The sequence below is a fragment of the Xenopus laevis genome, chromosome 4L (assembly GCF_017654675.1).
Source record: "Xenopus laevis strain J_2021 chromosome 4L, Xenopus_laevis_v10.1, whole genome shotgun sequence".
In the NCBI taxonomy this organism is placed as follows: domain Eukaryota; kingdom Metazoa; phylum Chordata; class Amphibia; order Anura; family Pipidae; genus Xenopus; species Xenopus laevis.
In genome coordinates, this window is record NC_054377.1 from 120,841,313 (window position 1) to 120,865,328 (window position 24,016).

At 39.3% G+C, this 24,016-nt stretch overlaps 2 protein-coding genes across 2 annotated transcripts; both read right to left on the reverse strand.

Moving 5' to 3' along the window:
- Positions 1 to 753: 753 nt before the first annotated feature.
- On the reverse strand, positions 754 to 5,177 carry lgals1.1.L (lectin, galactoside-binding, soluble, 1, gene 1 L homeolog). Its single transcript, NM_001086275.2, has 4 exons — positions 5,143 to 5,177; positions 2,914 to 2,993; positions 1,780 to 1,951; positions 754 to 1,127 (listed from the first exon to the last, which is right to left on the reverse strand). The coding sequence occupies exons 1-4, from the start codon at positions 5,149 to 5,151 to the stop codon at positions 984 to 986; spliced, it is 405 nt and encodes a 134-aa protein (NP_001079744.1). The 5' UTR covers positions 5,152 to 5,177; the 3' UTR covers positions 754 to 983.
- An 8,016-nt stretch (positions 5,178 to 13,193) lies between these two features.
- lgals1.2.L (lectin, galactoside-binding, soluble, 1, gene 2 L homeolog) lies at positions 13,194 to 21,910 on the reverse strand. The gene is made up of 4 exons (XM_018257190.2): positions 21,802 to 21,910; positions 19,407 to 19,486; positions 16,698 to 16,869; positions 13,194 to 13,643 (listed from the first exon to the last, which is right to left on the reverse strand). Exons 1-4 carry the CDS (start codon positions 21,814 to 21,816, stop codon positions 13,503 to 13,505), a joined length of 408 nt encoding a protein of 135 aa, XP_018112679.1. The 5' UTR covers positions 21,817 to 21,910; the 3' UTR covers positions 13,194 to 13,502.
- Between the last annotated feature and the right edge of the window lie 2,106 nt (positions 21,911 to 24,016).

Consider the following 24,016-nt stretch of genomic DNA (forward strand, 5'->3'; position numbering starts at 1 on the left):
GAAGTGCTGAACACAAGAGAGAAGCTGCATGTTACATCTTATGTTTTGTTCTGCACAGATGTCCAGTTGGTACAGGCAAAACAGGGATGAATGGACAGTAAGGCTTATATGTATTGGCCCTAAGAATTAATGTATGTATTGGTCCTGGGGGAGGAGCTGTAAGCTGTGTAGCAATATTTTAGCGATGTTCTTTGGGGAGAATATGTAAGGATTTGAGAGATACTGTGTGATACATAAAATTCAGATTTTTAACCTGTGTAACTATGGAAAAGGGTTAATGCCTTTAACTCAGCATTTGACTCTGTCTTAGCCATTATCAATAAAAGGATAAGCACATGGAAGTTATCATAACAAAAAAATGGTGTTTTATCTCCCTCTGCTGGTCATTTCTTCTTTCCAGTATTAGTGAGAATTAAAGAACTTGTGAGCCTGAAAGCTGCTCTTAATAGGCAGTGTTGTATTCATTAGTAAGACACAGGACCTTCCTCTCCACTCCGAGTTGCCAGGGGTGCTGTGCCAATGAGACGAGTTGAAAAACTCAGATTACCAGGCGCGGCAAAAACACTTTTCTAGCACAATTGTGCTCTTGCTCTAACTATCTTGCCCCCCTCGCTGGAAAGGTAAGCGATGGGGGAAGATATTTTCTGTTAAACTTAGAGTATAGTCAGCCTTGGACTGACTGATAAGATCTAGCCCACTAAACATTAACTCTATGACTGACAATAAATGAAATGAAAGATTTACTACTTGCCACTAGTAAGAAGGTTTATAGTAAGTACAGGGGGATCTACTGAATACAGATTGTAAAAAATAGTATAAGACTTTAGTAGCTTTTAAGAAAACAGAAATTTTAACTAGGAACTATATAGTTCTCTCTACAGCTTGCCACTGGAGTTCATTGTGGGAGAACATTTTCTACATGACATGTTATATATGTGACAGAGGCCTAGTGACTTCTATTGACTGTAGAAGCCACATAGCTGTTAATGAAGAGAGATAGCCTTGAGCTCTATTCCATCCATAGAAAGGAATGTAATGGTATCCAAGGGCATTCGGATGGGGAAGTTGAATTCTTGGCCATCAGATAACTTCACCTTTAAATGGTCTGCTTGATACTCAAAACAAATCTGTCAGAGAGAGAGATAAGACTGCTGTAAGTCACTGAAATAAACAAAATAAATAAACTGACCAAGTTCAGAAAGAGGGTGAGTGATAGCTTGTCTGACCCATAATCAAATATTACCATACTCATCTTCATACTGACCCACCATGCCGTGATGTTCTATATACTCAGGCTCAGCACTACTCTGGCTACTTCCATGATGACAAAAATGCATTTGTTTGGATCTTTGGACCGATATCAGCTACGTGTAGCTCCACAAAGTCCAGGCCTGTCAATGGAGCTACGCTGTGGTGTGCATAGGAGCAGTTCCATTATGCTCTGCCTCTATCAAGAAGAGGCAGATGAAAAAGGACAATCTGCTTAGTGTGCCCTTGGGCTGGCTGCTAGCTACTTACCACTCACTGATCTTTGATGCTTTACACATCCATCTTCCTCTATGGGGGAATACAAGTAAAAGAACTGGAACCTTCCCCTGCCTCATTTATACTATAACAAGCTTACCTGATCCATCCTTTCAAATAGCACCTTCATCCTCATTCAGACAGCAGTTTTAAACACATAGTGGGACTGTCCTATGCTCATTCGACATTAGAAAAGCTCTCAGGTTGGCAGTTTGCCTCATCCCTTTATTATTAAGGGGCACTATTAATACTTACCGATGTCTCTGCTCCCTGCTGGAATGGGAAAACATTTTCTCTCTGCTCTGTCCCCCAGCTGTTTTCTTCCTTTGAGTTGCAGATTATTTTGTTGGTGTCGCCTTCGTGGTCGAATCGAGGATTAAAGTGAATGACATAGTTTGAACTATCTTTGCCCAGGTTTATTGCAAAGCTTGAAAAAGCAAAGAAAATACAACACAATTTAAAAACGACTGTACACCAGAGAGTACAAAACTGAAAACAATGTACAAAGCGAGCATGGTTTTTAAGCAGAAACAGTTTGTTATCATGAGCACTGTGTGTGTGCGTTTGTGTAATAAATATGCTTCTAGTCTCTCGTAGTGCAGAATAATTCACTTTGCAACTCCACATTTGTAATTTTTGCTTTGTAAAGCAATAAGGACTATTAGTATCTGTTGGTGAAACATCTATAGTACAAGCATAGTAATAAGGTGTCTCTGCAAGGTCCAGAAGGAGTTCATGTAAGATTATTCACACCGTGTTATGATATTTGCTGTAGAAGTCAGGGCATCCTGTGACAGTGTTAGGGTCATAAATAAAAAGAGGAGACATACACCTGAATGTTGCCTGGAGTGTTTATTTTGGTTATTGTGTGAGGGCCTTTTTTTAGGACTTTTGTAGACTGAAGAGAGAAGTAATCGTTTGAAAGGTCTATGAAAAAGGATCTTGTAAAAAAAGTATTAGTCCCCTACTATTTGGATTATATATGAAGGGCTAAGCATACGTGCAGGAGTGTTAAGCTAAATTTCTATTACTTTTAAACACTTTCATTTTTTGATGCTAATGTTCCTCTCTGCAGAACTGCAATCATAGCTAACCTATGATCTTTCACAATAATAGAATCAATTGAAACGCTAACACACTATTCCTCCTTCTAAACTTGTGAACTAGTGTCTCATGACATTCTTACAGTAGCTTTAGTCATTCGGCTCTTCACTAAACAGAGAAAGTGCACTAAGCTTTCTTCTGGGCAGTCCCTACATCATACTAAAAGTTATTTAAAAGGTGAACAACCCCTTTAAGTACAGAACAACAAGACCAATGATTGGTATACATTGATATTTCACTAGTAAAACCTTTACGTTATTCTTCACAAGATTTCATAATTAATACCTTTTAGCATCTTTGGGAATAAAACCTTTCAGTTCCAAGCAGTGGCCCTGCTTCAGGCTAAAGTTATTCATGACCATTCCCTGTCCAAGGAAGAAGCGAAAGAGTTAATTAGATCAAAAGTTGATGAAAAGCATTTTAAAAGGGACTGATTTATCCCAGAGCTCAGCTGAGACACAGAAAAGCCAAAAACAAACCCAGCTTCAAGCTACAATTGTACTTGTTTTGCCCCAGAAAAATTAAACCATCACTCATAAAAACGAATTACTTGCTACAGAAAAAAATGGCAGCTTAATATGATGAATACTGGTCTGAATTGTTTTGTGGGCACTGGGAAGTTGTCAGAAGAAAGAAAAAGTGTTTGTCTGATGTTAGGGAAAAAAATGGGAAACCTTTCTCAAATCTTTGCTAACCAGAAGAACATCAGAGCAGCCTCTTTCTTTCTCCTGACAACTTCCTTGACTACTTGGTGGTCATAATGGTCAGAAAATGACTAGCAGTTGTCGTTGCTGTAACAAAATTCATTTATGTTAACAGTACATGTATCCTTTATTATCTTGGAATCTTGGAATTTAAAAAAAAATGAATGTACATTGCAAAAGTTTTCTCATCAATTTTATGTTCACTTATTTTAAAGGTTTACTTATCCTTTAATTAAACATGACATTATAAAGTGAGTTGCCATGAGAACTTTGGAATTAGCAGGGCTTGACTAACTGCAGTGGGATTCAGTTTAAACTGCATTATCCATTGGTTCTACTTTATCTAAAACCACCATAGAACTGGGAGCAAATAAGAACAAGATGGTAAAACCCAACACAAGAAACGACTAGTTAAAATACAGACAAATGTAGACTAAGTTACAACATTAAAGGAAACATACCCCCACCTTTTTGACATGAGCTTATTTATTTTTGCTTACAGTATGTAAAAAAGATGCATAAAGACTAACTATAACTTCAAAAAATAGCTATAAATATTGTAATTTTGTATCTGTACATTTTACAGACATACATGATTCCACAGACTGAAAGGAAGCCATGATAGTCTATCCTTGTCTAGTATAACCCAATTTCCACCCCCATAGGCTCATAGGCACTTCCATTGTCAAGTGATGGATGCCACTTGATGTCCCTTTGATTTCCATAGAGGGTGTGTTGCATATTCCCTGGAAAGCAGAGGGAATTTAACCCCCAGAATCCATCACTTGGAATCGCTCAATGGAAATAAGTAAGGGCGGTGTTGTATGATATAGCGAACGTAAGGAAGGTTGGGAAATGATTTGTATTTGTATGAGAAAAAACAATGAGGTTCCTTTCAGTCTGTGGAATCAGGTATGTCAGTGTAAGATAAATACATTCATATTTATTTCTGGAAGTTCAGATAGTGTTTATTCACTTTTTATAAATAAACCCAAGTGAGTGAGCTCATATCGGGGGGGGGGGGGTATATTTTCCCTTTAATGAAATATCAAAGAGCACATTTTAAAAGAAATGGAGCAAGAGCAGTTTTACTAATTGCATTTTTGCATATAGTTACACCAGACAATCTGTTTTGTATTTAGTTAATAGAACTGGAGGAAGCCCAAACAGACAGAACATAGAAATTAATATTCAGGCTCGAATCCCCATTGCTGACTGAGTCACCGTGTCTGCATGGGTTTCCTCTGGGTACCCTATAGCTACAAACATTTCCAGTTTGCAGAGCAGATGTTAGAGATACTGATGCTCTGGACTTTCTGGGTGGGCACATACGTGTCATTGTGCTTCTCCTGGTGTGCTGGGCGTGGCAGCTGCCGGAGTTTGATTTCTCCAAATATGGTGCTTTTATGCTTTTCTACAATAAATGAGCTGCACCAAATAAAACTGCAGCATCTCAGTCTCATGCCAAGGAATAATGTTCCGTTAGAGAAGCCAGAAAGGAGAGGGAGGGGTTGGAGGGGAACAACGGAAAATGAAGAAAAGAATTCAAGCAAAAAGAAAGAAAAATCTGAGATAAATGCAGAACTGGGAAATAGTCAAGTCAAGCTGGGATGGAATTGAAGGACACATACAGTATAGCCGATACAAATAAGGATACATTATATCTTACAACAAATAACTTTATGAGAAGGAATAGAGTGAATGCATTAATAATGAAAATCCCACCAAGTAATTTCTTTTTTAACCATAAAAAAAACACACCCAGAGCCCACCCTAATTGTTCACACACAACCATCGCTGCAATACTTACAGCTGCCATTTTCCCAAGTCCAGTGCTTCTTGTTCAGTACCTCTAGCCTGGTTCTTTGATTTTATATCTTTGGCATAGCCCCCACCCTTACCCAAGTATAAAAGCCTGTAATAAGGGGAGTGGCAATATCAGTCCAGCCCAAATGAAAGGAAGGGGCCAGAGGGAGAGAGTTTGCATGACATACTTTCCATTTGATTATTTTAGACTAATGAGAGTATTAAAAATGAGTATTTAAAATAATAAAAAAAATTGAATAATAAAAAAGAACATGGAACCTAATTTTCTTACAACTAAACTACACAGAGTTTTAAAACTAATAACACACAGGCAACACAAGAGAACTAGGAAAAATATACATACGCTTGAAAAATCTCTACAAAATTATTATCATTTACATAGGATAAGGATATTAATTTGGTTAGGATACAAAAGAAATGAACCCATAAAGAGAAAGCTATTTGAAGGGAAATTGCTCTAAAAGAATTGGATCTGATTGGACTGTTTTGCTGATGTCTACCATAATGCTCAGTCGTCTCGGGCATCTATATCAGCTTGGGTTCCATTTTGGTAGTCCATCCTGCATTTTCAGATAATCAGTCCAACGTAGTGGGTACTTGATAGCTCAGCAGATAAGGAAGTGAAGATGAGTCACTGCTCCTCTTCTCTTGTTATAGAGAATCATTTGGGCTGTCATCCCAACACAAATGGAACAATCAAACAGTTGTGCTAGACCTGTCTGGCCTGTAGGTTTTACCTCGAAGAGCTGGCCAGTGTAGGGCCTCCTTAATCTATGTACCTGCAGAAATTTGAACATAGTTCAGAGCAATGGCCCCTGAGCTGTGAAACAGAACACCGAGACATGCAGCCATTAATAAACCACAATGTGCAAAGTGTATGGGGCCAGATTCAATTCAGTTATAAACGTATCTCCTAGTTCAGTTCCAGATTTTAAGGTGAAAAATCAGGAGATATATGTTTTTTTTTCATCAAAATGAATCTCGCCCATTGTCTCTCTAAGTAGAGAATAACACAATGTATTCTTTCTATGCGGATGGTGAACCTCTGGCATTCTCATTGGATGACACTGTAAGAGGGAAACGTTTATTAGACTATTTTATAATTGACACTACATATATTTATAAGTATATTTATACATGTTGGTAAGATTTGGCTCACCATCTTTAATATAAATTTCAATTTATCCAAGCTATGTACAGATCTCCATATTCTTGGCTCTGCAGCCCTTTCTAGCCTTCATAAATGGCTGGCTGCTGCCCAGACCTTCGGGTGGGAGTGCCTAGTGATACTTGGGTTTCATTGGACACATTCTGTTACTGTTCTATTTAAACATCCAGTAGTTGTATGGGTGCAAAATTGTGCTGGTTTTTGGAAAGACGATAATTAGATTACCAGTGTAAGCCCCCCCTCCCTTTATCCCTTGTTGTGACTGTTTTGTTGGCTGGATTCCATTATGCAGGGATATTATCAAAGTACTAGTATTTTAATGACAATGAAGTAGCTTCATTTGCCCTGTTTGCCCTGTTTAGCTAAAAAAAAATGACACAAACCATAGATTTTCCAATAGGCAAAGAGTATATTCAGCACAAGCCCTATTTGTTGTACTCGCCTTAAACAAGGAGGAAAACTGCCCCTTTAAGAAAGCAGGCACCCTTCTTAAAGCCAGAAAGAAGAAAAGAAAGGGCCCGGCCCTAGGGGATACAGGCAGGTTGGGGTCCCAATATGAGAGGAAAACTTTATATAAATCGGGGATATCTAAGCTGCAACCCTCCAGCCACATCTTACAGGACCAGCCTAAGAGCCTCCTCTCGCCAGAGTGGAAGGATTAACCTAAATCAGCACAGAAAAGAATTCTCTTGTTCACTATATTGCACCAAAATAGGTATATAACAACAATGGCTCATTATACTATATCTAAGCAGAATGCTTTGTATAACTATTTTAGGGTTTTCCTCTGAAAGCATTTATGCATACAGTAAAAATACAGATTGCTCACATCCTTTTTCTTTTGAATATAAAACGGTTTGCAAGATTTTGGCAGATATAAAAAAAGAAATCCTTCTTGTGGTTTTTGTGCCAAAGTGGTGTGGAAACTTGTGCTCATCGCTGGCACTTGACAAAGTCTGTGTCATAGGATTATGGGGTAGGGGCCAGCAGAAACGGGTGGGTGGGAGTGGGAAGACAGATGATGGTGAGTCACAGGAAAACATAAAGGGAGGAGGTTAGAGAAGGAGAACAACTGAGAAGTGAAGAAAGGAGATGAAGATGGAGCTGGTTAAACAAAACAGCATGTACAGTAGGTTACAGAGAGATACCAGTTGAGGGAGAGAAGGTGTAGAGACCTGATATAAATAAGAATAGGGGAAGGGGGGAAACATTGCTCCATGGAAAGAAGGAAGATAAAGAATAATACAATAAATAGAGGGATGAGTGATAAAGGAACACAGAAATGTGACAGAGAGAAGTAGGAAACAAAGTCTAGAAAGAGAACTTCAAAGAAAAACAATGCTTAGAAAAAGCAAATATTAATAAAAAAAAAAGACTGAGCTGAAGACTTCAGCTGAAAGATTATGCTGAATAGTGAAATAAGAGGTAAAGTAAAGGTGAAAATGAGTGATAATTAAAACCCCACACAACTACAGGTATGAGATCTGTTATCCGGAAACCCGTTACCCAGAGAGATCCAAATTACAAAAAAAGACTGTCGCCTATAGACTCCATTTTGTCCAAATAATCCACATTTTTAAAAATGATTTCGTTTTTCTCTGTAAAATAAAACAGTACCTTGTACAAATATAATTAATCTGTATTGGAAGCAAAACCAGCCTCTTGGGTTTGTTAAATGTTTACATGATTTTCTAGTAGAATTCAGGTCTGAAGATCCAAATTACAGAAAAATCCGGAAAACCCCAGGTCCCGAGCATTTTGGATAACAGATCCCATACTGTATTTCAATAATATACGGTGTGTAAATTTGGAACACCCTGTTAACTTTAGATATTGGACTGAGTGAAATCGTGATGAGGATGTAGCATTAATTTTGCTACTGTCAAGACCAGAAGTCCATTAATAATAAGTAACAGATCTTGGTTTTTTTTGGAGGATTTTATGACCCTGGATGGGTTTGCCCGATCCCTTAAAGGGAAAAATATATTGAGATTGCTACCTCCGTGTTGTGCCCTATAATGATACACAAGTTATACATAGGAGTATATGCAGCCTTATCATCTGTTGAGTTGTGAGGACTTTCCCCTCAAAAGGATGGAAATGGCAGCCTTACAAAAAAGTGCAGTTATTGTGGCTTTGTAACTAGAGTAGAAGGAAATCTGTGCTCATATCTGGTTTGTATCAGGAGCGGCAGAGAGGCTGTCCAACAGATTTCTGTGAGCACCGGAAAGAGGAGTGAGTCACAGATGTACAGAAATAGGAGAGGAGAAAGAAAGGCAGAATATGAATATGAAGAAGAGGTAATTAACTACATAGAAAAAGAGAAGAGGGAGGGCAGTGGCACCTTCAGGATAGAATGCGTGGTGATTAATCATATATATTAATATTTAAAGAATCAGTGATAAGCAGTGACTTTGAAGACATCATACCATTGGTCCCTTTTCTATCTTCTTCGAGGCATCGAATAGTTCTGTTTTTCTGCAGCTATTCAGTTTTATGGAATAGTGTCATACAACAGAAAGACAAATATAATAAACATAGAGAGAATTACATATTCATCTACAAGATAATTCCAAGAAGCCACATCAAGAATTGGTCTACACCAAACAAGCAGGAGAGGGGTAAATGGTTAAGAATCATCAACAACATAACATTATTGATACATTTTGCATTGGCACCTGTTGGTACTTATAATAAAATAAGAGAGTTTTCCTGGGCAAGGCTGCAATCAGTGACCATATACTAGGGATACACCAAATCCAGGATTCGGTTTGGTATTTGGCCAGAGTTCAGCCTCTTTCAGCAGGATTCAGATTCGGCCAAGTCCTTGTGCCTGACGAACCGAATAAAATCATTTGACTTTTCTTCACAAAACAAGGAAGTAAAACATTTTTTAGCTGCACTTGGCTCTCTTTTCTCTCCCCCTCCCTGATTTGCATATGCAAATTAGGGTTCAGATTTGGTTTAGTATTTGGCTGAATGTTTCATGAAGGATTCGGGGTTGGGCAAATCCAAAATAGTGGATTGAGTGCATCCCTGCCATATGTCTCTGATACCAATGCTGAGCTGGGCACCACTAAAGGTAAGTCAATTGATGCCAAAATAAGGAGAAATGAGGCTGAACTGGCATCAACATGCAGCAGTGATTTAATTTGCAAAATTACTTTATTCAGCCTTCAGTATCACGTTTTAAAAATGTCTTATTGGCAGCTCAATGCCGAGTCTTTACATGCAGGGTTGCTAAAGCTGAAATGTCATTACCTGTGCCTGGTGCAAAAAGTAGTGCAAATGCAAATATTCTAAGGGTAGGACTACACGGGCGTTTTGTGTGCGATCCGACACGCTGAGCAAAAACAAAGGCGTCAAATCGCATGCAACGGACATAAGGTAAGTGAATGTCGTAAGGTGTCACAGCTTTGATCCGACGCTACACGACTGTCAGATGCAGACGCATCCTGGCTTTACAGACTCAGGAGCACCTGGCTCTACCCCCAGCACAAGTGTATATATACATGCTGATAGTCTCAGAGTGTACTCTGACTGATATTTCGTTTTTTTGTATAGTTATACTCTATTCCATGACACTAGGTGGCAATATTTCCTTGTGTCTATAGTTATTTCTTAGCTTCTGGGGATGTCCCCAACCATATGTAGCCAATTTAATCCTCTAATTTAACTGTTTTGTCTGACACAGGTACCTGTGATACACAATAATGTTTACTCTAAGTTATTTCATATGTGTGAAGGTGACTAATTATTATTACAATTATTAAGGATTATTTTTCAATGTAAGGGCTGCTGTGCCTATTAATACAGGGGAACCCACCTCCTGACTAGGTGGCAGCTCCAGTTCTTAAACCGGAAATTTGTCTGTTTCATTATCAATGCAGCCCCCCAGGAGCAGGAAAAGGTAAGTGCTGGGTGGGCAGGGTGGGGGACAGGATTGCCAGAGCCGTCTCAGGCCTCCTGCTTTAGAAACGACGCTGGACTTACATGATCTGCATTCATATTTGCATCTAAACGGTCTATGCCTGGGAAAACTCTGAAGGGGAAGCTCAGCTTTTATGAATTTAGCTCTAAGCTGTTCAGCTGTTTAGCGCTAACCAAACTGCCAAATTATTTTTTCCTTTGAAAGCAAGTGCTTACCCAATCAAATGGTCAAGTCCTGTCAATTAACTCATTTGCATAGCATTTATCCTATTGCTACATTAATGTATCAAAGTAATTGTGTCGGTGTCCCCCATTTTTAATACAAGTCCTTATTGCCATAATGTGTATATTGATGATAGGGACACTTACAAAATTAGTTGACATATGGCATCCTTAATGTCAACTAAAGAAGCAGACCCCATCCAAAAAAAAAAACCATGTTGTGTAAATCACTGTGTATTGCTTTACCCAAAATACAACAATCTTTCCAGGAATTCCAGTATTTAGTAGAGATAAGTCTAATGCAACTGGACTTTATTCACTACTCATCCAAGCAGCTCCTTCGTTTCAATTGAGTGGTAGATGTAAACCGTTAAAGGAACAGTTACACCAAAAAATTAAAGTATTTTAAAGAAATGAAAATATCATGTACTGTTGCCCTGCGCTGGTAAAACTGTTCTGTTTGCTACAGACACTACTATACACTCTACTATAGTTCATATAAATAAGCTGCTGTGTGATCCAATCACAATGGTACCAGGTGTCACGAATCGGCACCCTGTATCCAGAAACCAAGCTAAGCTCCCTGGTCTCGGCTCTCATTTCTGCCTATAACCGCCGCCTTTCACCTCGGGAAGAGCCCTCAGCTAATCGGATGCCGCCAGGTTATTTGAGAGAGGAGCAAAGCTAACGGTTCTGGACGACCAAAGGGCATGATCGTCTCACCAGGATACTGGAAGGAAGAACACCACCAGGAACAGGCAGGCCCTGCCAGCAAAAGCAGAGAATCGTCAGACAGGCCAGAATCGGAATTGGAGAGCTTAGAATAGTCGGAGGACAGGCAAAGGTCAGATTTTGGAAGTCAGAGTAGTCAGAAGCAGGCAGGATCAGGATTGAAGAGGTTGGAGTAATCAGGCAGGCAAAGGTCAGGTTTGAAGAGGATCAGAATAGTCACAGGCAAAGCAAGGGTCAAAACCAGTAATAACAGATAGGATTATTCAAGGCAAGGCACCTAGGAACTTTCCAAATAGAACCTAACAATGAGCAGTGCTTAGAAAACTTAATTCCCCTTCTCTTTTTTGGCAGGGCACTCCTTTAGGTGCAGATTTTGTTGCACATTTTATGGTGAAATCATACATGATGTAGTATAGCTATTATATATATATATATGTGGTAAAATATTTGGTAAAATTAGGCAAAATAAAGCCAATGTATGATTTGGTTATATTCCTTAATACTTATATTTTATGTTTATTTTTAAAATTCATAAATTAGCAAAATATAAATAGTATAGCACATGACATCTGTGTGATATCAGGACCCTTTATGATCCACTTACCCTACTTGTCACGGCTCTGCTGGAATTCAGATTGTACTCTAGCATTACTCTAGTAGTACTCTAGTACTGTGGACCATGTTCCTCACAATTCCCTATCCCCCAACTCAGAATTAATCACTGCTGCTGGCTCCACTTGCCCTCATTATAACTTTCCTCCCTATCACTCTAGAATTTCTCTCTCCAGAATTAAGTCTCTCTGCAGTATAGAGGTCATTTACTCATACTACGGGCTCAAGTGAAAATCTTCACATGACTCTCTGGTGTCTCTGTCTTCAGTAGAGTGACTCATTCTAAGGGCAATGTCGCATCACTGAAATCAGAATCCAGGATTCGTTTCGGGATTCAGCCAGGATTCGGCCTTTTTCAGCAGGATTCAGATTCGGCCGAATCCTTCTGCCCGGCTGAACCGAATCCTAATTTGCATGTGCAAATTAGTGGTGGGAAGTGGAAATTTTTTTTACCCCTCCCACCCCTTATTTGCATATGCAAATTAGGATTCGGTTTGGCCGGGCAGAAGGATTCGGCCGAATCCTGCTGAATCCTGGCTGAATCCTGAAAATATGCTTCTAACAAGCCTTTGACTCACAGGGGCTTTTGTTTTTGGCCCTCTGTTGTTCACCCTGATCACTCTCTTTGGGAAACCTCATGTATTCATTTGTCATTAAATATTCATCGCAAGCAGACTCTCCTCATTAGTCTCCCCTTCACTAATCACTAAAATTTCAGACCCAAATCTCTAATTGCCTCCTGGATCAACACAACTAAAACTGAATGGATCCACACTATCTTTGCCCAGCATTTAATACTGATGGATGGTTCATTATCAATGCTGATTCAGTGCTCTGCCAGGGGTATTTGACTGCTCCTTTTCTTCTCAAATCATTTAAAAACCCCCGCCAAAACCGGTTGCTTTTTTCCTTTGCAATATTGGCAAGATCCTTTCTTTTCTCTCTCAAGTGACAATTTAAAAAAAGCTCATCCCAGCCCATATCCTGGACCACTGCAACCTACTACTAACCAGAATCATAGACTCCAATCTCCTCTTCTGCTCTAACCTAAGAGAGAACTTGCTCTTCCATTGATACATTGTTTTATTATAGTTTCCTGCTAAGTCATGAGCTGTACCTCATGCCATTTATTCAGTTGTGTCTCCTTATGCTCCGCTCATATCCTCTATTCTTCTGAAAAGCCATCATCTCTACCACTCACCTTACATCTTGAAGCATCAGCACAGTATCTGGTCATGTCCTGGCACTTATAACCAATGCCTCAAACATATTGAATATCAGCATGTTCTACCCTCCTATTTGCACCTGTTAGAATAGCACTATCATTAGTTCCAATGTGCTACCTAACTATTGACTACAGGAGACACAAGTGATGCAATGAGACTTTATTGTGAGTGCAGGTGAATATTCAGCTAGCAAATATTGCCTTAGTAACTGTGATCAGACATTGTATACATTCTAAAATATAAGGTAACATCCATTTTCTAATGGATAGAATAATGAAGTGATACACTTTGCAGCAGATCAGTGTTTCGGTGAAAAGCAGCAGCCAATAGCGTAAAAGCAGATGAAGAGGTGCAGGCTATGAAATATAATGTTAATCTATAACAGGATCATTAGGTATCTGTGTCATCGGCCAAAGTCGGATTTTCGTTTTTTGCTTTATCCTTACAGGTCTGTTAATGAACTGAGATTGAAATTAGCTCAATGTTAACGAGAGCCAGGTAATTAATCACGTCAATGGGGAACCGACAGGCGAACGGGATTTCTTTGCCATCAGGTAAATGCACGGTTATGCAGTCTTCAAAATCAAAGATCAGCTGTAACAGAGGAGAGGAGTCACTGAAAGGCTTAGACAGGAAACCAACACATTAGAATTGGAGTAAAGCTACTGACAATCTCATAGTTACATAGAAGCTATGTAAAAATGGTAGAAATTGGAACATGGACATCACAAGGGCATTTCACTCCCCCTGCTGCACATCGTTAGTGCATAGAGCAAAAATACTGGCTCCGAATTTCAGCTCAGGAGCAGCTGATTTCTTAACTTACCACATGGCTGGAGCACCCCTGTCTACTTTGTGTTGTGAAAACTTGCTTTAAAGACCTAATATTGCCACTGTATGATTACATGGTGGGAGAACCCTGATAAATACAATATGGAGCCATCAATATTTCTGATGTGTCCCTGCAGTCTTTCACATTGTAATAGGGGAAAGATGTACAAGGAGTAGGTCATCCTAGTGTGTAAGGTACTGATAAAGAAGGTGGAGTAAGTCATAGAAGCCTTATGTTTGTTGCCCTCAAATCTGCCCTTTTCATCTCTCGACCCCATGGTTCCCTTAACTTCCCCCTGCCCCCCCCCAAGGTGGCAGCCCTGCCGGGACCCTGTACTTAAAGTATAACATATGGGGCTCCTATACCCTACTGAACAATATAGGGGTTCTGTTGTTCTACACCTTGTATATGCTGATGGCTGTCCTGAATAAGTGTACCCTTAAAATCTCTTAAAAAATGGCTGATGGGTCCACACAATTCTCCATGGCAGCGGATGCCCATATACCGCTCATGGCTAAGCCAAGCACAAGCACTACCGCATTTATAGAGCTTCAATTCTTAGAATGGAGTCAATAGGGTTACCAATGTGGGCACAGGGTGTATTGTGGGCATGTGTGTTTTTTGGACTTTGTACAATGCGGCTTGCTGTCCCTCAATCAATGAGCCCCATTGGGAAATTTACACAGAAGGAAGAGGAGGAGCTTCAGTCATTTCTGCAGGAGTAGAACAATGGACAGTCGTTTGTCCCCCTAAAGTTAATAGGATTTCAGGAGGCAATACAAGACAATGCAAAGGAAGGGGGGAAAGTTTGTGTTTTTTATGGGCACATATTCAACATCTGAACAGCTTAAGTTGACAAATGGATATTGCCTTGTCTGACTGGGAAATGTCAGATTCTGATGTTTGGTTACAAGATGAGAGGGAATTTTAATCCGTTTAAGAAATAGCTTAAGGAGGTTAAGGGTAGAGAACCCCAAAGCAGAGGCATTAAATCCAAACATGATGCATTAAGCTTATTCAACTGCAATCAGATCAGTGCATGCACACTTAAACAGAAAAGCATTAAATAATTTCAAATATGCAGGTCTTCAGGGTTGCATTTAGGGACAAAGCTGGAAAAGCCAAGGAGGAAAGGGGTCATGTTCAATTGAATAAGAAGATTTGTAGCTATAGTCAGCTGCTACCCTAAAAAACACATTTTCATGTATTCATATACATTGACCTCATGGCAGAGGCAAACTTAGCTAATAATGGCCATGCATGGTTTGACTAAAAAGGAGGTTTAGATGTAAATTCAATTCTTGTTTGATCACAAAGATATTGATCTGCGGATCAATCTAATCACATGTAATTGGTCTACTCCATCTCCATCCTATAAATGGCAGTTTTCTTCTAGAGTCCAGTGCTACAGGGCAATAAAAGGAATGTTGGGCCTTTAATAAGAAGCTATGTAACAGACGGTATAGCGTATCATGTTGGAAGTAGTGCTAGAGCAGTAGGGCCCCCACCAAAATGCCCCAACATGTCCTGCATTGGGAAGAACTGCACTTATAGCCACACAAACACTTTCTCATATTATTTGTTTTATGTGAATTCTACTGAACATTAAGACCTTAAATTACCCAAAGGTAAACATTTTGCTGTCTGCACAGGTAGAGGTGTACACGATTTGGGGGTAATAAATTAATACATTTAAAAAAGTAAATAAAAAAGTTTTTACCCCACTTAGAAAGGGTGATACTATTCATCCATTAAATATGCATGAGTGCTTTTGGATTTATACTTTAAATACTGGGGTTTGTACACCTGGGGCTGTTTCTTTATAACTGCGCATGCTGCCTATGATTAAGGGTGAGGATGCCAGAACATGTCAGGCAGTAGCGGGTGCTGCACATGTTTATGCATTTTTAAGATATACTAATAAATAAAGCTTTTAGGGTCAGGGCACAGAGGCAGATTCAGGGAGATTAGTCATCCGGCAAGTTGCTGCATCTCTTTTCAATATTAACATTACAGTAGGATGTTTGCAGGGTAGCACTAGCAATATTTGCTATCGTTTTCAGCATGCTCATTCTGGAGAAAGTAGCAAACGAATATGAAGTGTTGGGGGGAATAAAATTGTTTGTAGGTCAAAACAAAGAGGGTGACATTTCAGTGGAGAATATAAAATCAGTCCTTAGTTTTAAACAAATGGACATATTTATGCATATCCTGCAGACCCTCAAATGAATCTGAATGAGTGACTGAGTGGGGACAACCCTTTGTCATTTTTCGTGGGGGTACGTTTTTTATTGGTGGGTTCTCTCTTATGTGTTAGGAAAGGTTAAAAAAAATTTTTTTCAGGGGTTCCCTTATATTTGTGGCCACCCCTTCTTATCCTATGCCCACTGGTGGACTTGTTGTACCTTATACCCTGGTAATAATTTTTTACACAGCGAAAGTGAGCCTGATTGTGTGGGAGTGTCTGACTTCGAGGAGTGCCCAAGCTACTTACTGTAACCAGAAAACTTGACTTAGATGAAAACCTTGCCCAATGGGACCTATGAAAACCCATGTCTGTGAGACTCAAATGCCATCACTAGAACGTTTTGTCATTGTTTCCATTTCCAGTGTTGGACTGAGGTGAGTAGGGCCCACTTTGACTGCCTCCTCAAGGTTACACCGCACCAACAATGGGAGGTCTTCACATATTCAAGGGCACACCACTCTTCCCTCAAAAATTCTATGTCATTGCTTAGAGTTAGAAACTCTGGATTCCTTCTGCCCAATGTAGGTACGTTGTCATTGTTACGAAATGGCTGTATAAATTTACTTACCATGGTTTCTGAACCTGCCTTGAATGGAAATGCTGCTTCCTTCTGTTCAGTCTCCCAAACATCATTTTGCCGTGAGTTAAGAATGATAGTGTTTTTATCCACAGAATATTCAAATCGAGGGTTTAAGTGACAGATCAAATTCTTGGCATCTTTTCCCAAATTAATAGCAAACCTTAATAAAATAATTGAAAAAAAGTGTAAACACAATTTTTTCCCACTGCATATTTACAAAGGAGTACCTAACAAAGTTATTGCCTGCTGGGGTTATTATTCGGTTCTATTTTAGATTGGAGTCATTTGGTTTTTCAAATATATGACAAACAATGGAAGTACAGAACACTGGTTATGTCGGCATTGATAAGGCTGATTTTCTACACAAGATGCTGCAAATTAATCAGTGTCCAAACAGTGAAAACAGTGCACAGAACAAATTGAGAAGTTCACAGTAAACTTTGCAAGAACAAAAAACACGGTGACATCTCAATATCAGTAAGGTTGGTGCCAATCGTGGGGTCAATCGTGTCCTGCTAAAAAAAACAAAACAGGGTGATTCACTTGATTCAGCTGCACTATGACTACCACAGTTGTGTCAGATTTGTAAAAATGTATGCAACTGGAAGTTTGCTTTGTCAAAAATCAGGCACTGTTATGCTAAATATTTATATTCTGCTCGGTGTCAATTTGGGTGTTTGCTGTTATTTACTATGTTTTGCATGTTAGTAACATCTGCTCCCAGTTTTTTAGGTACAAGTGTGCTGTGCCTATTCATACAAGAAGGGAATCAGGAGGTGGTGGTAGTTCTGGTCTTCCCCTGCATCAATAGGTGCAGCAGCAACCGATTCAAATGGAAAGCGGGACGGACTAAGCAGCACCAAGTACAACTACATGGAAGTACTCTATAGTTATCATGCTCCTTAAGCACATTTTCTCTAGTGAACTCAATCCCAACCTGGCAAATCTTTCTTCAGAACTGAGATCGTTCATGCCCTTCATAAGCATAATCACTCTTTTTTTTTTGGTTTATTTAATATCCCATTTCAGCACCGACCAAAAATGCGTATTCTAGATTGAGCCTTAGTAGTGTTTTGCAAAAGGAAAGAATGACTGCTCCTGTGAGTCTATATCCCTTTAAATACAAGACAATTACATACCGGCTCTTCTTGCTGCCGAATGGCATTGGTTATTAGATCATTAAGTTGTTTTACTTTATATTAACTTTTAGTATGATGTAGCGAGTGATATTCTGAGACAATTTTTGCAATTGGTTAGTGGCATATCGGGGAAAGATGTCGCCAAACGAGCGGATCTTTGAGTCTATGGCCACCTTAAGTCTATTTTTTGCAATTATCATCCCCTGCTTCCAACCACTCAGGCAAAAAGTGGAAAAAAGTAACAAAGTAAAAGATGAATCTTTATTAGCTGAACACTTATCCATGGGCATCATTTATCACAACTCAGATGGCAGATCCTTTTAAAGGTGTCTTTTAAACCTGGTGTTGAATTAAAAAAAACATTATTGCAGAGATAATGTTACTGGATTTGGCTTTTACAGTCACCACACCCAAAAGGGTTAAACGAAGAATTTAACATGACATGTTTTCTGTAATAATATAATCTGTTTACTGTGTAAATTCTTCCTTTTTTCAAGATAATCTGCTTGTTGAAATTGCTTCATGGACAGATACCCTCCCTCCCCCTGTATAGGGTTAGATAGCAACTCTTGTAGTTTAACTTTTAGGTGGTTACTTGGACAATTTTGGACACTTACATTTCCACTTAATTTCTTTTCGCATTTGAAACTGGATACTTCAGTGAATTTTTTCACATTTTGGACATATACTATGTGGACTCGAAAAGATCTGTGGATTCCTATTGGTTTTTCTTACTTTGACCTATGACATGTACTTGCGTTCACTCCCACTGAGTTAATTGCTACTCTTTTAAATGTTTTGTGCACGTTTGATCTGTATGTTTGTCAAAGGGGTTCTCCCTGAAACATTGCATCGCGCTATAAATGAGTATGTGAATTCTTTTCTCATCCATATTAGTGATATTATCCACCACTGACATCCACCCTGTGTATATGATCCTTTGGCCAGTTTTCTATTACTGTACAAACAGCAGTCATATGATAAACAACATACAATACTTTAGTTTAAAAATGAAATTTTTATGCTGCATTGTAAAAAAAAGCTTTGTTAACACCTAAGCAAAGAGGAGGGCCCAGCATCTAAGGTTAGTGATTATATTTATTGGGGAGTGCCTAAGAAATTGGCATCCCCCCAGTGAATAACACTTGATTTGCCCATTAACTCTTGCTCTCCCATTTTAGTGGCCAAACTTATTGCATTAGTAAACATATTGTACATGAAATACCGGTACCAGTTTTTATATTGTGTATGTATAACTAATGGTCTTCTGTGCCATACATGTTATCCCCATCCGCCATTCCACCCCCTTTTTCCAATACTATAATCAGATTCTCTCACTATATAATGTACATTATTACTTACGTAATTCCTTTCTGGGCTTTACTTCTTCATGTAACTAACATGACTAACTCTTAGCTGAAAGGACATTGAGGTATTTGCATATCTCTAGCCACAAAGTTACTCTCTTTGTTTCTTATTTTTTGCAGTACAGCAAGAGTCACATAAACAGTTTTTGAAAGCTTTTAGCACAACTGAATGTTTCTAATCTGTAACATACCCGTTACTGCCTTTTGTAATACGTCCTCTCACTTCCACACGGTGGCCTTTATGCAGGTTGAGGTTGGTTATCCTAACATCCTGTGTTAGAAATGGAGAATAAGATTAATGGGTTTGGCCATGGAATACATAAGCTAATACTTTTATGAGTATACACTTATTTAAGAGCAATTCAGATGAATGTTGAATTTCAGTCTGCTCATTTTAAAGTGTTTCTTTCTTTTTGCACCTCTGCCATTAGTCACCAACATTATATATCAGCACCTGTAAAGAAGAATAAAAACAAATAGAAGAAAGGAGAAAGGGAGTAAGGAGAGGTAATAAGAGACACAAAAGCAGGACAGGAAAGGGACATAGTAAGACAGTAAGGTCAGTAATGAAATACAACCGTGAAAAGGATAATAAAAAAATGAAAGAAAAACAAGGCAGATGAAGGTTTAAAATAAGAGGAAAAAAAGAGAGTAAGAAAGGTTGATCTTAAGACTTTTTCTTAAGGTGGCCATACACGGGCCGATAAAAGCTGCTGACAGACCGAGTCGGCAGCTTATTGGCCCGTGTATGGGGGCCTCCGACGGGCTTCCCTGATCGAGATCTGCCCGAAAGTCGGCCAGATCTCGATCGGATGGGATTAAAAATCCCGTCGGATCGCGGCCGCATCTGTTCGTTGATGCGGTCCCGCGATCCGACCGCCCGTTTGCGAACGCTAGGATCCGATCGTTGGGCCCTAGGGCCCACGATCGGATCAGCCCGATATTGCCCACCTCAAGGTGGGCATATCGGAGGGAGATCCGCTCGTTTGGCGACATCGCCAAACGAGCGGATCTCTCCATGTATGGGGACCTTTAGTGGGCCAGTTGTCCAGTTCCTTCATGGGAAAATAAAGTTCTTGCATGAATTACAAATCCTGAGTTATATCCTTATTACTAGGTACCCAGGTTACAGATTCCGTGGAGTGTGCCTTCATAGCTATAATGAGATATATATATATATATTGTAACGGTTGGCACCCTAAAACCAGAACTGATGCCAAGCACCCTGGTCTCGGCTTGTGCTTCTGCCTGTAGCAGCCGCCTTTGGCTTCGGGAGGAGCTCTCAACTACTCAGATGCCGCCAGGTCTTAATAACGAGAGGTGCAAGGCGAGGGGTTCTGGACAGACAAAGGGGCACAACTGTAAGCAAAAGTCTCTGGGCAGAGGGTTGCAGTACAAGGCGTGAGACAGAATCATAGTCAGAACAGGCCGGGTCGGGGCAGGCGGAGTACAAACGTAGTCAGGCAGGCATAGGGTCAAACCGGGTGATCGATCAGAAGGGATTTAGCGGAAGAGGTAGTCAGTATTGAGGCAAGGGTCAGGATACAAGAGTTCTGAATTGTCGATAGCCAGGCAGGGGTCAAAACAGGATACAGATCAGGATTCAAACCAGCTCTAAACACCACGAGGTAACAAAACCTATAACGGGCAAGGTCCAGTAATCGGAATGAGCTATTTATACTTTTCAAATTTTGCGCCCTTGCGCGCATTTGTGCACCTGTGTCATTACGTCAGCGCGTCCATATCTACAATGAGACGCGGGCGCACACGCCCTGAGAATCAATGATGGCGGCTGAAGAGGAGCGGCGTGGCGGGGTCCAGGGTCAGTGCATTTTATTATATATATATATATATATATATGTATATATATATATATATATATATATATATATATATACATACAATGTTTGTGGTTATGATGATGCATCAAATGGCTGCCAACTGGTGTTGACTATGAGAATCATTTGAGGTATTCCTATAAAGAAGGTTGAGGTTAAGTATTGCCAGCACGGCTAACACAATCTGTAAAAAATAGACAGTATATATATATATATATATATATATATATATATATATATATATCCGATACTCAGGGTGCACTCCGTATACTGGAAAAAATACCTGCATGCCTTGCAAAAAGTGAGTATGTATAAGAATAGCGAACTGAGTTCAATACATTTTTCAAGGTCCCAACAGGGACCGAAACGTTGGATAATGATGCAATAAAAGATTATTTGTTTTACATCAAAGGGAGTGCTGGTCTAAAAAACATTGGCGTATACAAGATTTACCGTGCACCCCTGCCTTTATTAAGATTGATTTTGGAGTGCGGATACTCACCTGGAAGTTATATATATATATGTGTGTGTGTGTCTCAAAAGGCATAATAAAAGTTGTCTCAAAAACTAAAGGAGAAGACATTAATAGCAAGCATCTCAGCACTATATCAATAGGTTTTACTTCATAGTGAATACAATTAACTGGTCGTGAGTGATTTATTTCATCACATTAAATTTTGTTCTCCCAACCTTGTTTCTAATATCCTTGCCATGTCTTGTCACAAATCGTTGTGTTTCCCCTACTTACTGGTTGCCCGTCCATTTTTGCAAGCTGAAGATTTCTGCCTTGTTGGTTCTGTTGCTGGGCTCAGGCCTTGTATCTTGAAGCAGAATAAATACCTTTACTTATTAGACCAATAAGCGAATAGAAAAGGTGTATGCTCACCTAAGCTCCACCATTACAAACCAAACATAGCAGGGACGAGAGGTTATCCATGTGATTCTTCACATGAACAGTTTCTTTGTTTGTGCAAATACATTTCTGTCTAACATTTACCTTAGACTGAAAGTTTTTTTTTTACAGTATATTTTAAACTATTAATAGTTTAATGGAATTATTAAAAATGATTATGTGGCTGGCCACTACACATACTATATGCAAAAAACATAAATCAATAAACTTAAAAGCAATAGCCCTTTAGTAATTCCAAGTGTATGTAACAACTGTATATTCATTTAGTCCTTGGTCTTTATATCAGTTGATGAAGCCAGTTTATTAACAGAGTTTGATTTTGCTTTTTTTGGAGCCTGTACATTCACATGGAAAAATGTGCAGACATGGTAATATAGAAAATTAGGCTGAAAAAAGACACATGTCCATCAAGTTCAACCTTATCCGTCTATATATAACCTGCCTAACTGCTATTTGATCCAGAGGAAGGCAAAAAAACCCATCTGAAGCCTCTCCAATTCACCTCAGAAGAAAAAAAAATTTCTTCCTGACTCCAAAATGGCAATCGGACTAGTCCCTGGATCAACTTTTACTATGAGCTATCTCCCATAACCCTGTATTCCCTCACTTGCTAAACACCATCCAACCCCTTCTTAAAGCTATCTAATGTATCAGCCTGTACAACTGATTCAGGGAGAGAATTCCACATCTTCACAGCTCTCACTGTTAAAAAAAACCCTTCCGAACGCCTTTCTTCTAATACGAATTGGTGCCCACGTGTCAGCTGGAAGGACCTACTGGTAAATAAAGCATTAGAGAGATTGTTATATGATCAAATAATCTCTCTACTGCTTTATTTACACGTTGGCCCTTAAGACCTCTTAATACTAGTAGATAATTGCTGGTATATCAATTCTCCATAGTCACTTATGTGCTGGGGCACCACCCTATGACAGAAAATTATACACCAGTCTCTTCCGTAATCAATTAAATGAACAGTAACACCAAAAAATGTATGTGTTTTTAAGGAACGACTATATAATTTACTGTTGCTCTGCACTGGTAAAACTGGTGTGTTTGCTTCAGAAAGACTACTATAGTTTATATAAACAAGCTGCTGTGTAGCCATGGGGGCAGTCATTCAAGCACAGGGTACACAGTAGATAGCAGATAAATTCTGTAGAATCCTATTGTATACAACAGAGCTTATCTGTTATCTTCTCAGCATCCTGTGCTGAGAGTTCAACACTCCAGTGACCCGTTAAAGGAACAGTAACACTAAAAAATGAAAGTGTTTTAAAGTAATGAAAATATCATGTAGTGTTGCCCTGCACTAGTAAAACTGATCTGTTTGCTTCAGAAACACTACTATAGTTCATATAAACAAGCTGCTGTGTAGCAATGGTGGAAATTGAAAAACGGCTACATGGCACAGGTTAACTAATGGATAAAAAATAACACCATTAGACAGACAAGGCTTATTTGCTATCTGCTGTGCAACCTGAGCCTTTTCTCCTTTGAATGGCTGCCCCCATTGCTACACAGCAGCTTATTTATATAAACAATAGCAGTGCTTCTGAAGCAAACACATCAGTTTTACCAGTGCAGGGCAACACTGCATTATATTTTCATTACTTTATTACACTTTCATTTTTTGACGTTACTGTTCCTTTAACGGGTCACTGGAGTGTTGAACTCTCTATTTTCTGCTTTTTTACCTGCTGCCCTGAGTCTTCCAAGCCATCTACTGGACTGTGCTCTCCCTTGTGTTCTACAGAGATATCAAATCATCTACCTGTAGTTCATTGCGAATTTACTGATGTGTTCAACAAGAAGGATGCAGACAGTTTACCTTCTCATCGCATTTATGATTGTCCTATTGACCTTCTCCTAGGTGCTCAAATTCATTTGGAATACATTTATCCTGTCTCTGACCCTGACTTACTTGTTGTCATCTGTCCATCCACCTTTCCTGCTGGGGCAGAAACTTTCTTGAAATTAAAGATCTCTCATTGAGACCCTCTGTAGGCTACCAAGAACTGGATACAATTACAATTAAAACACATACATT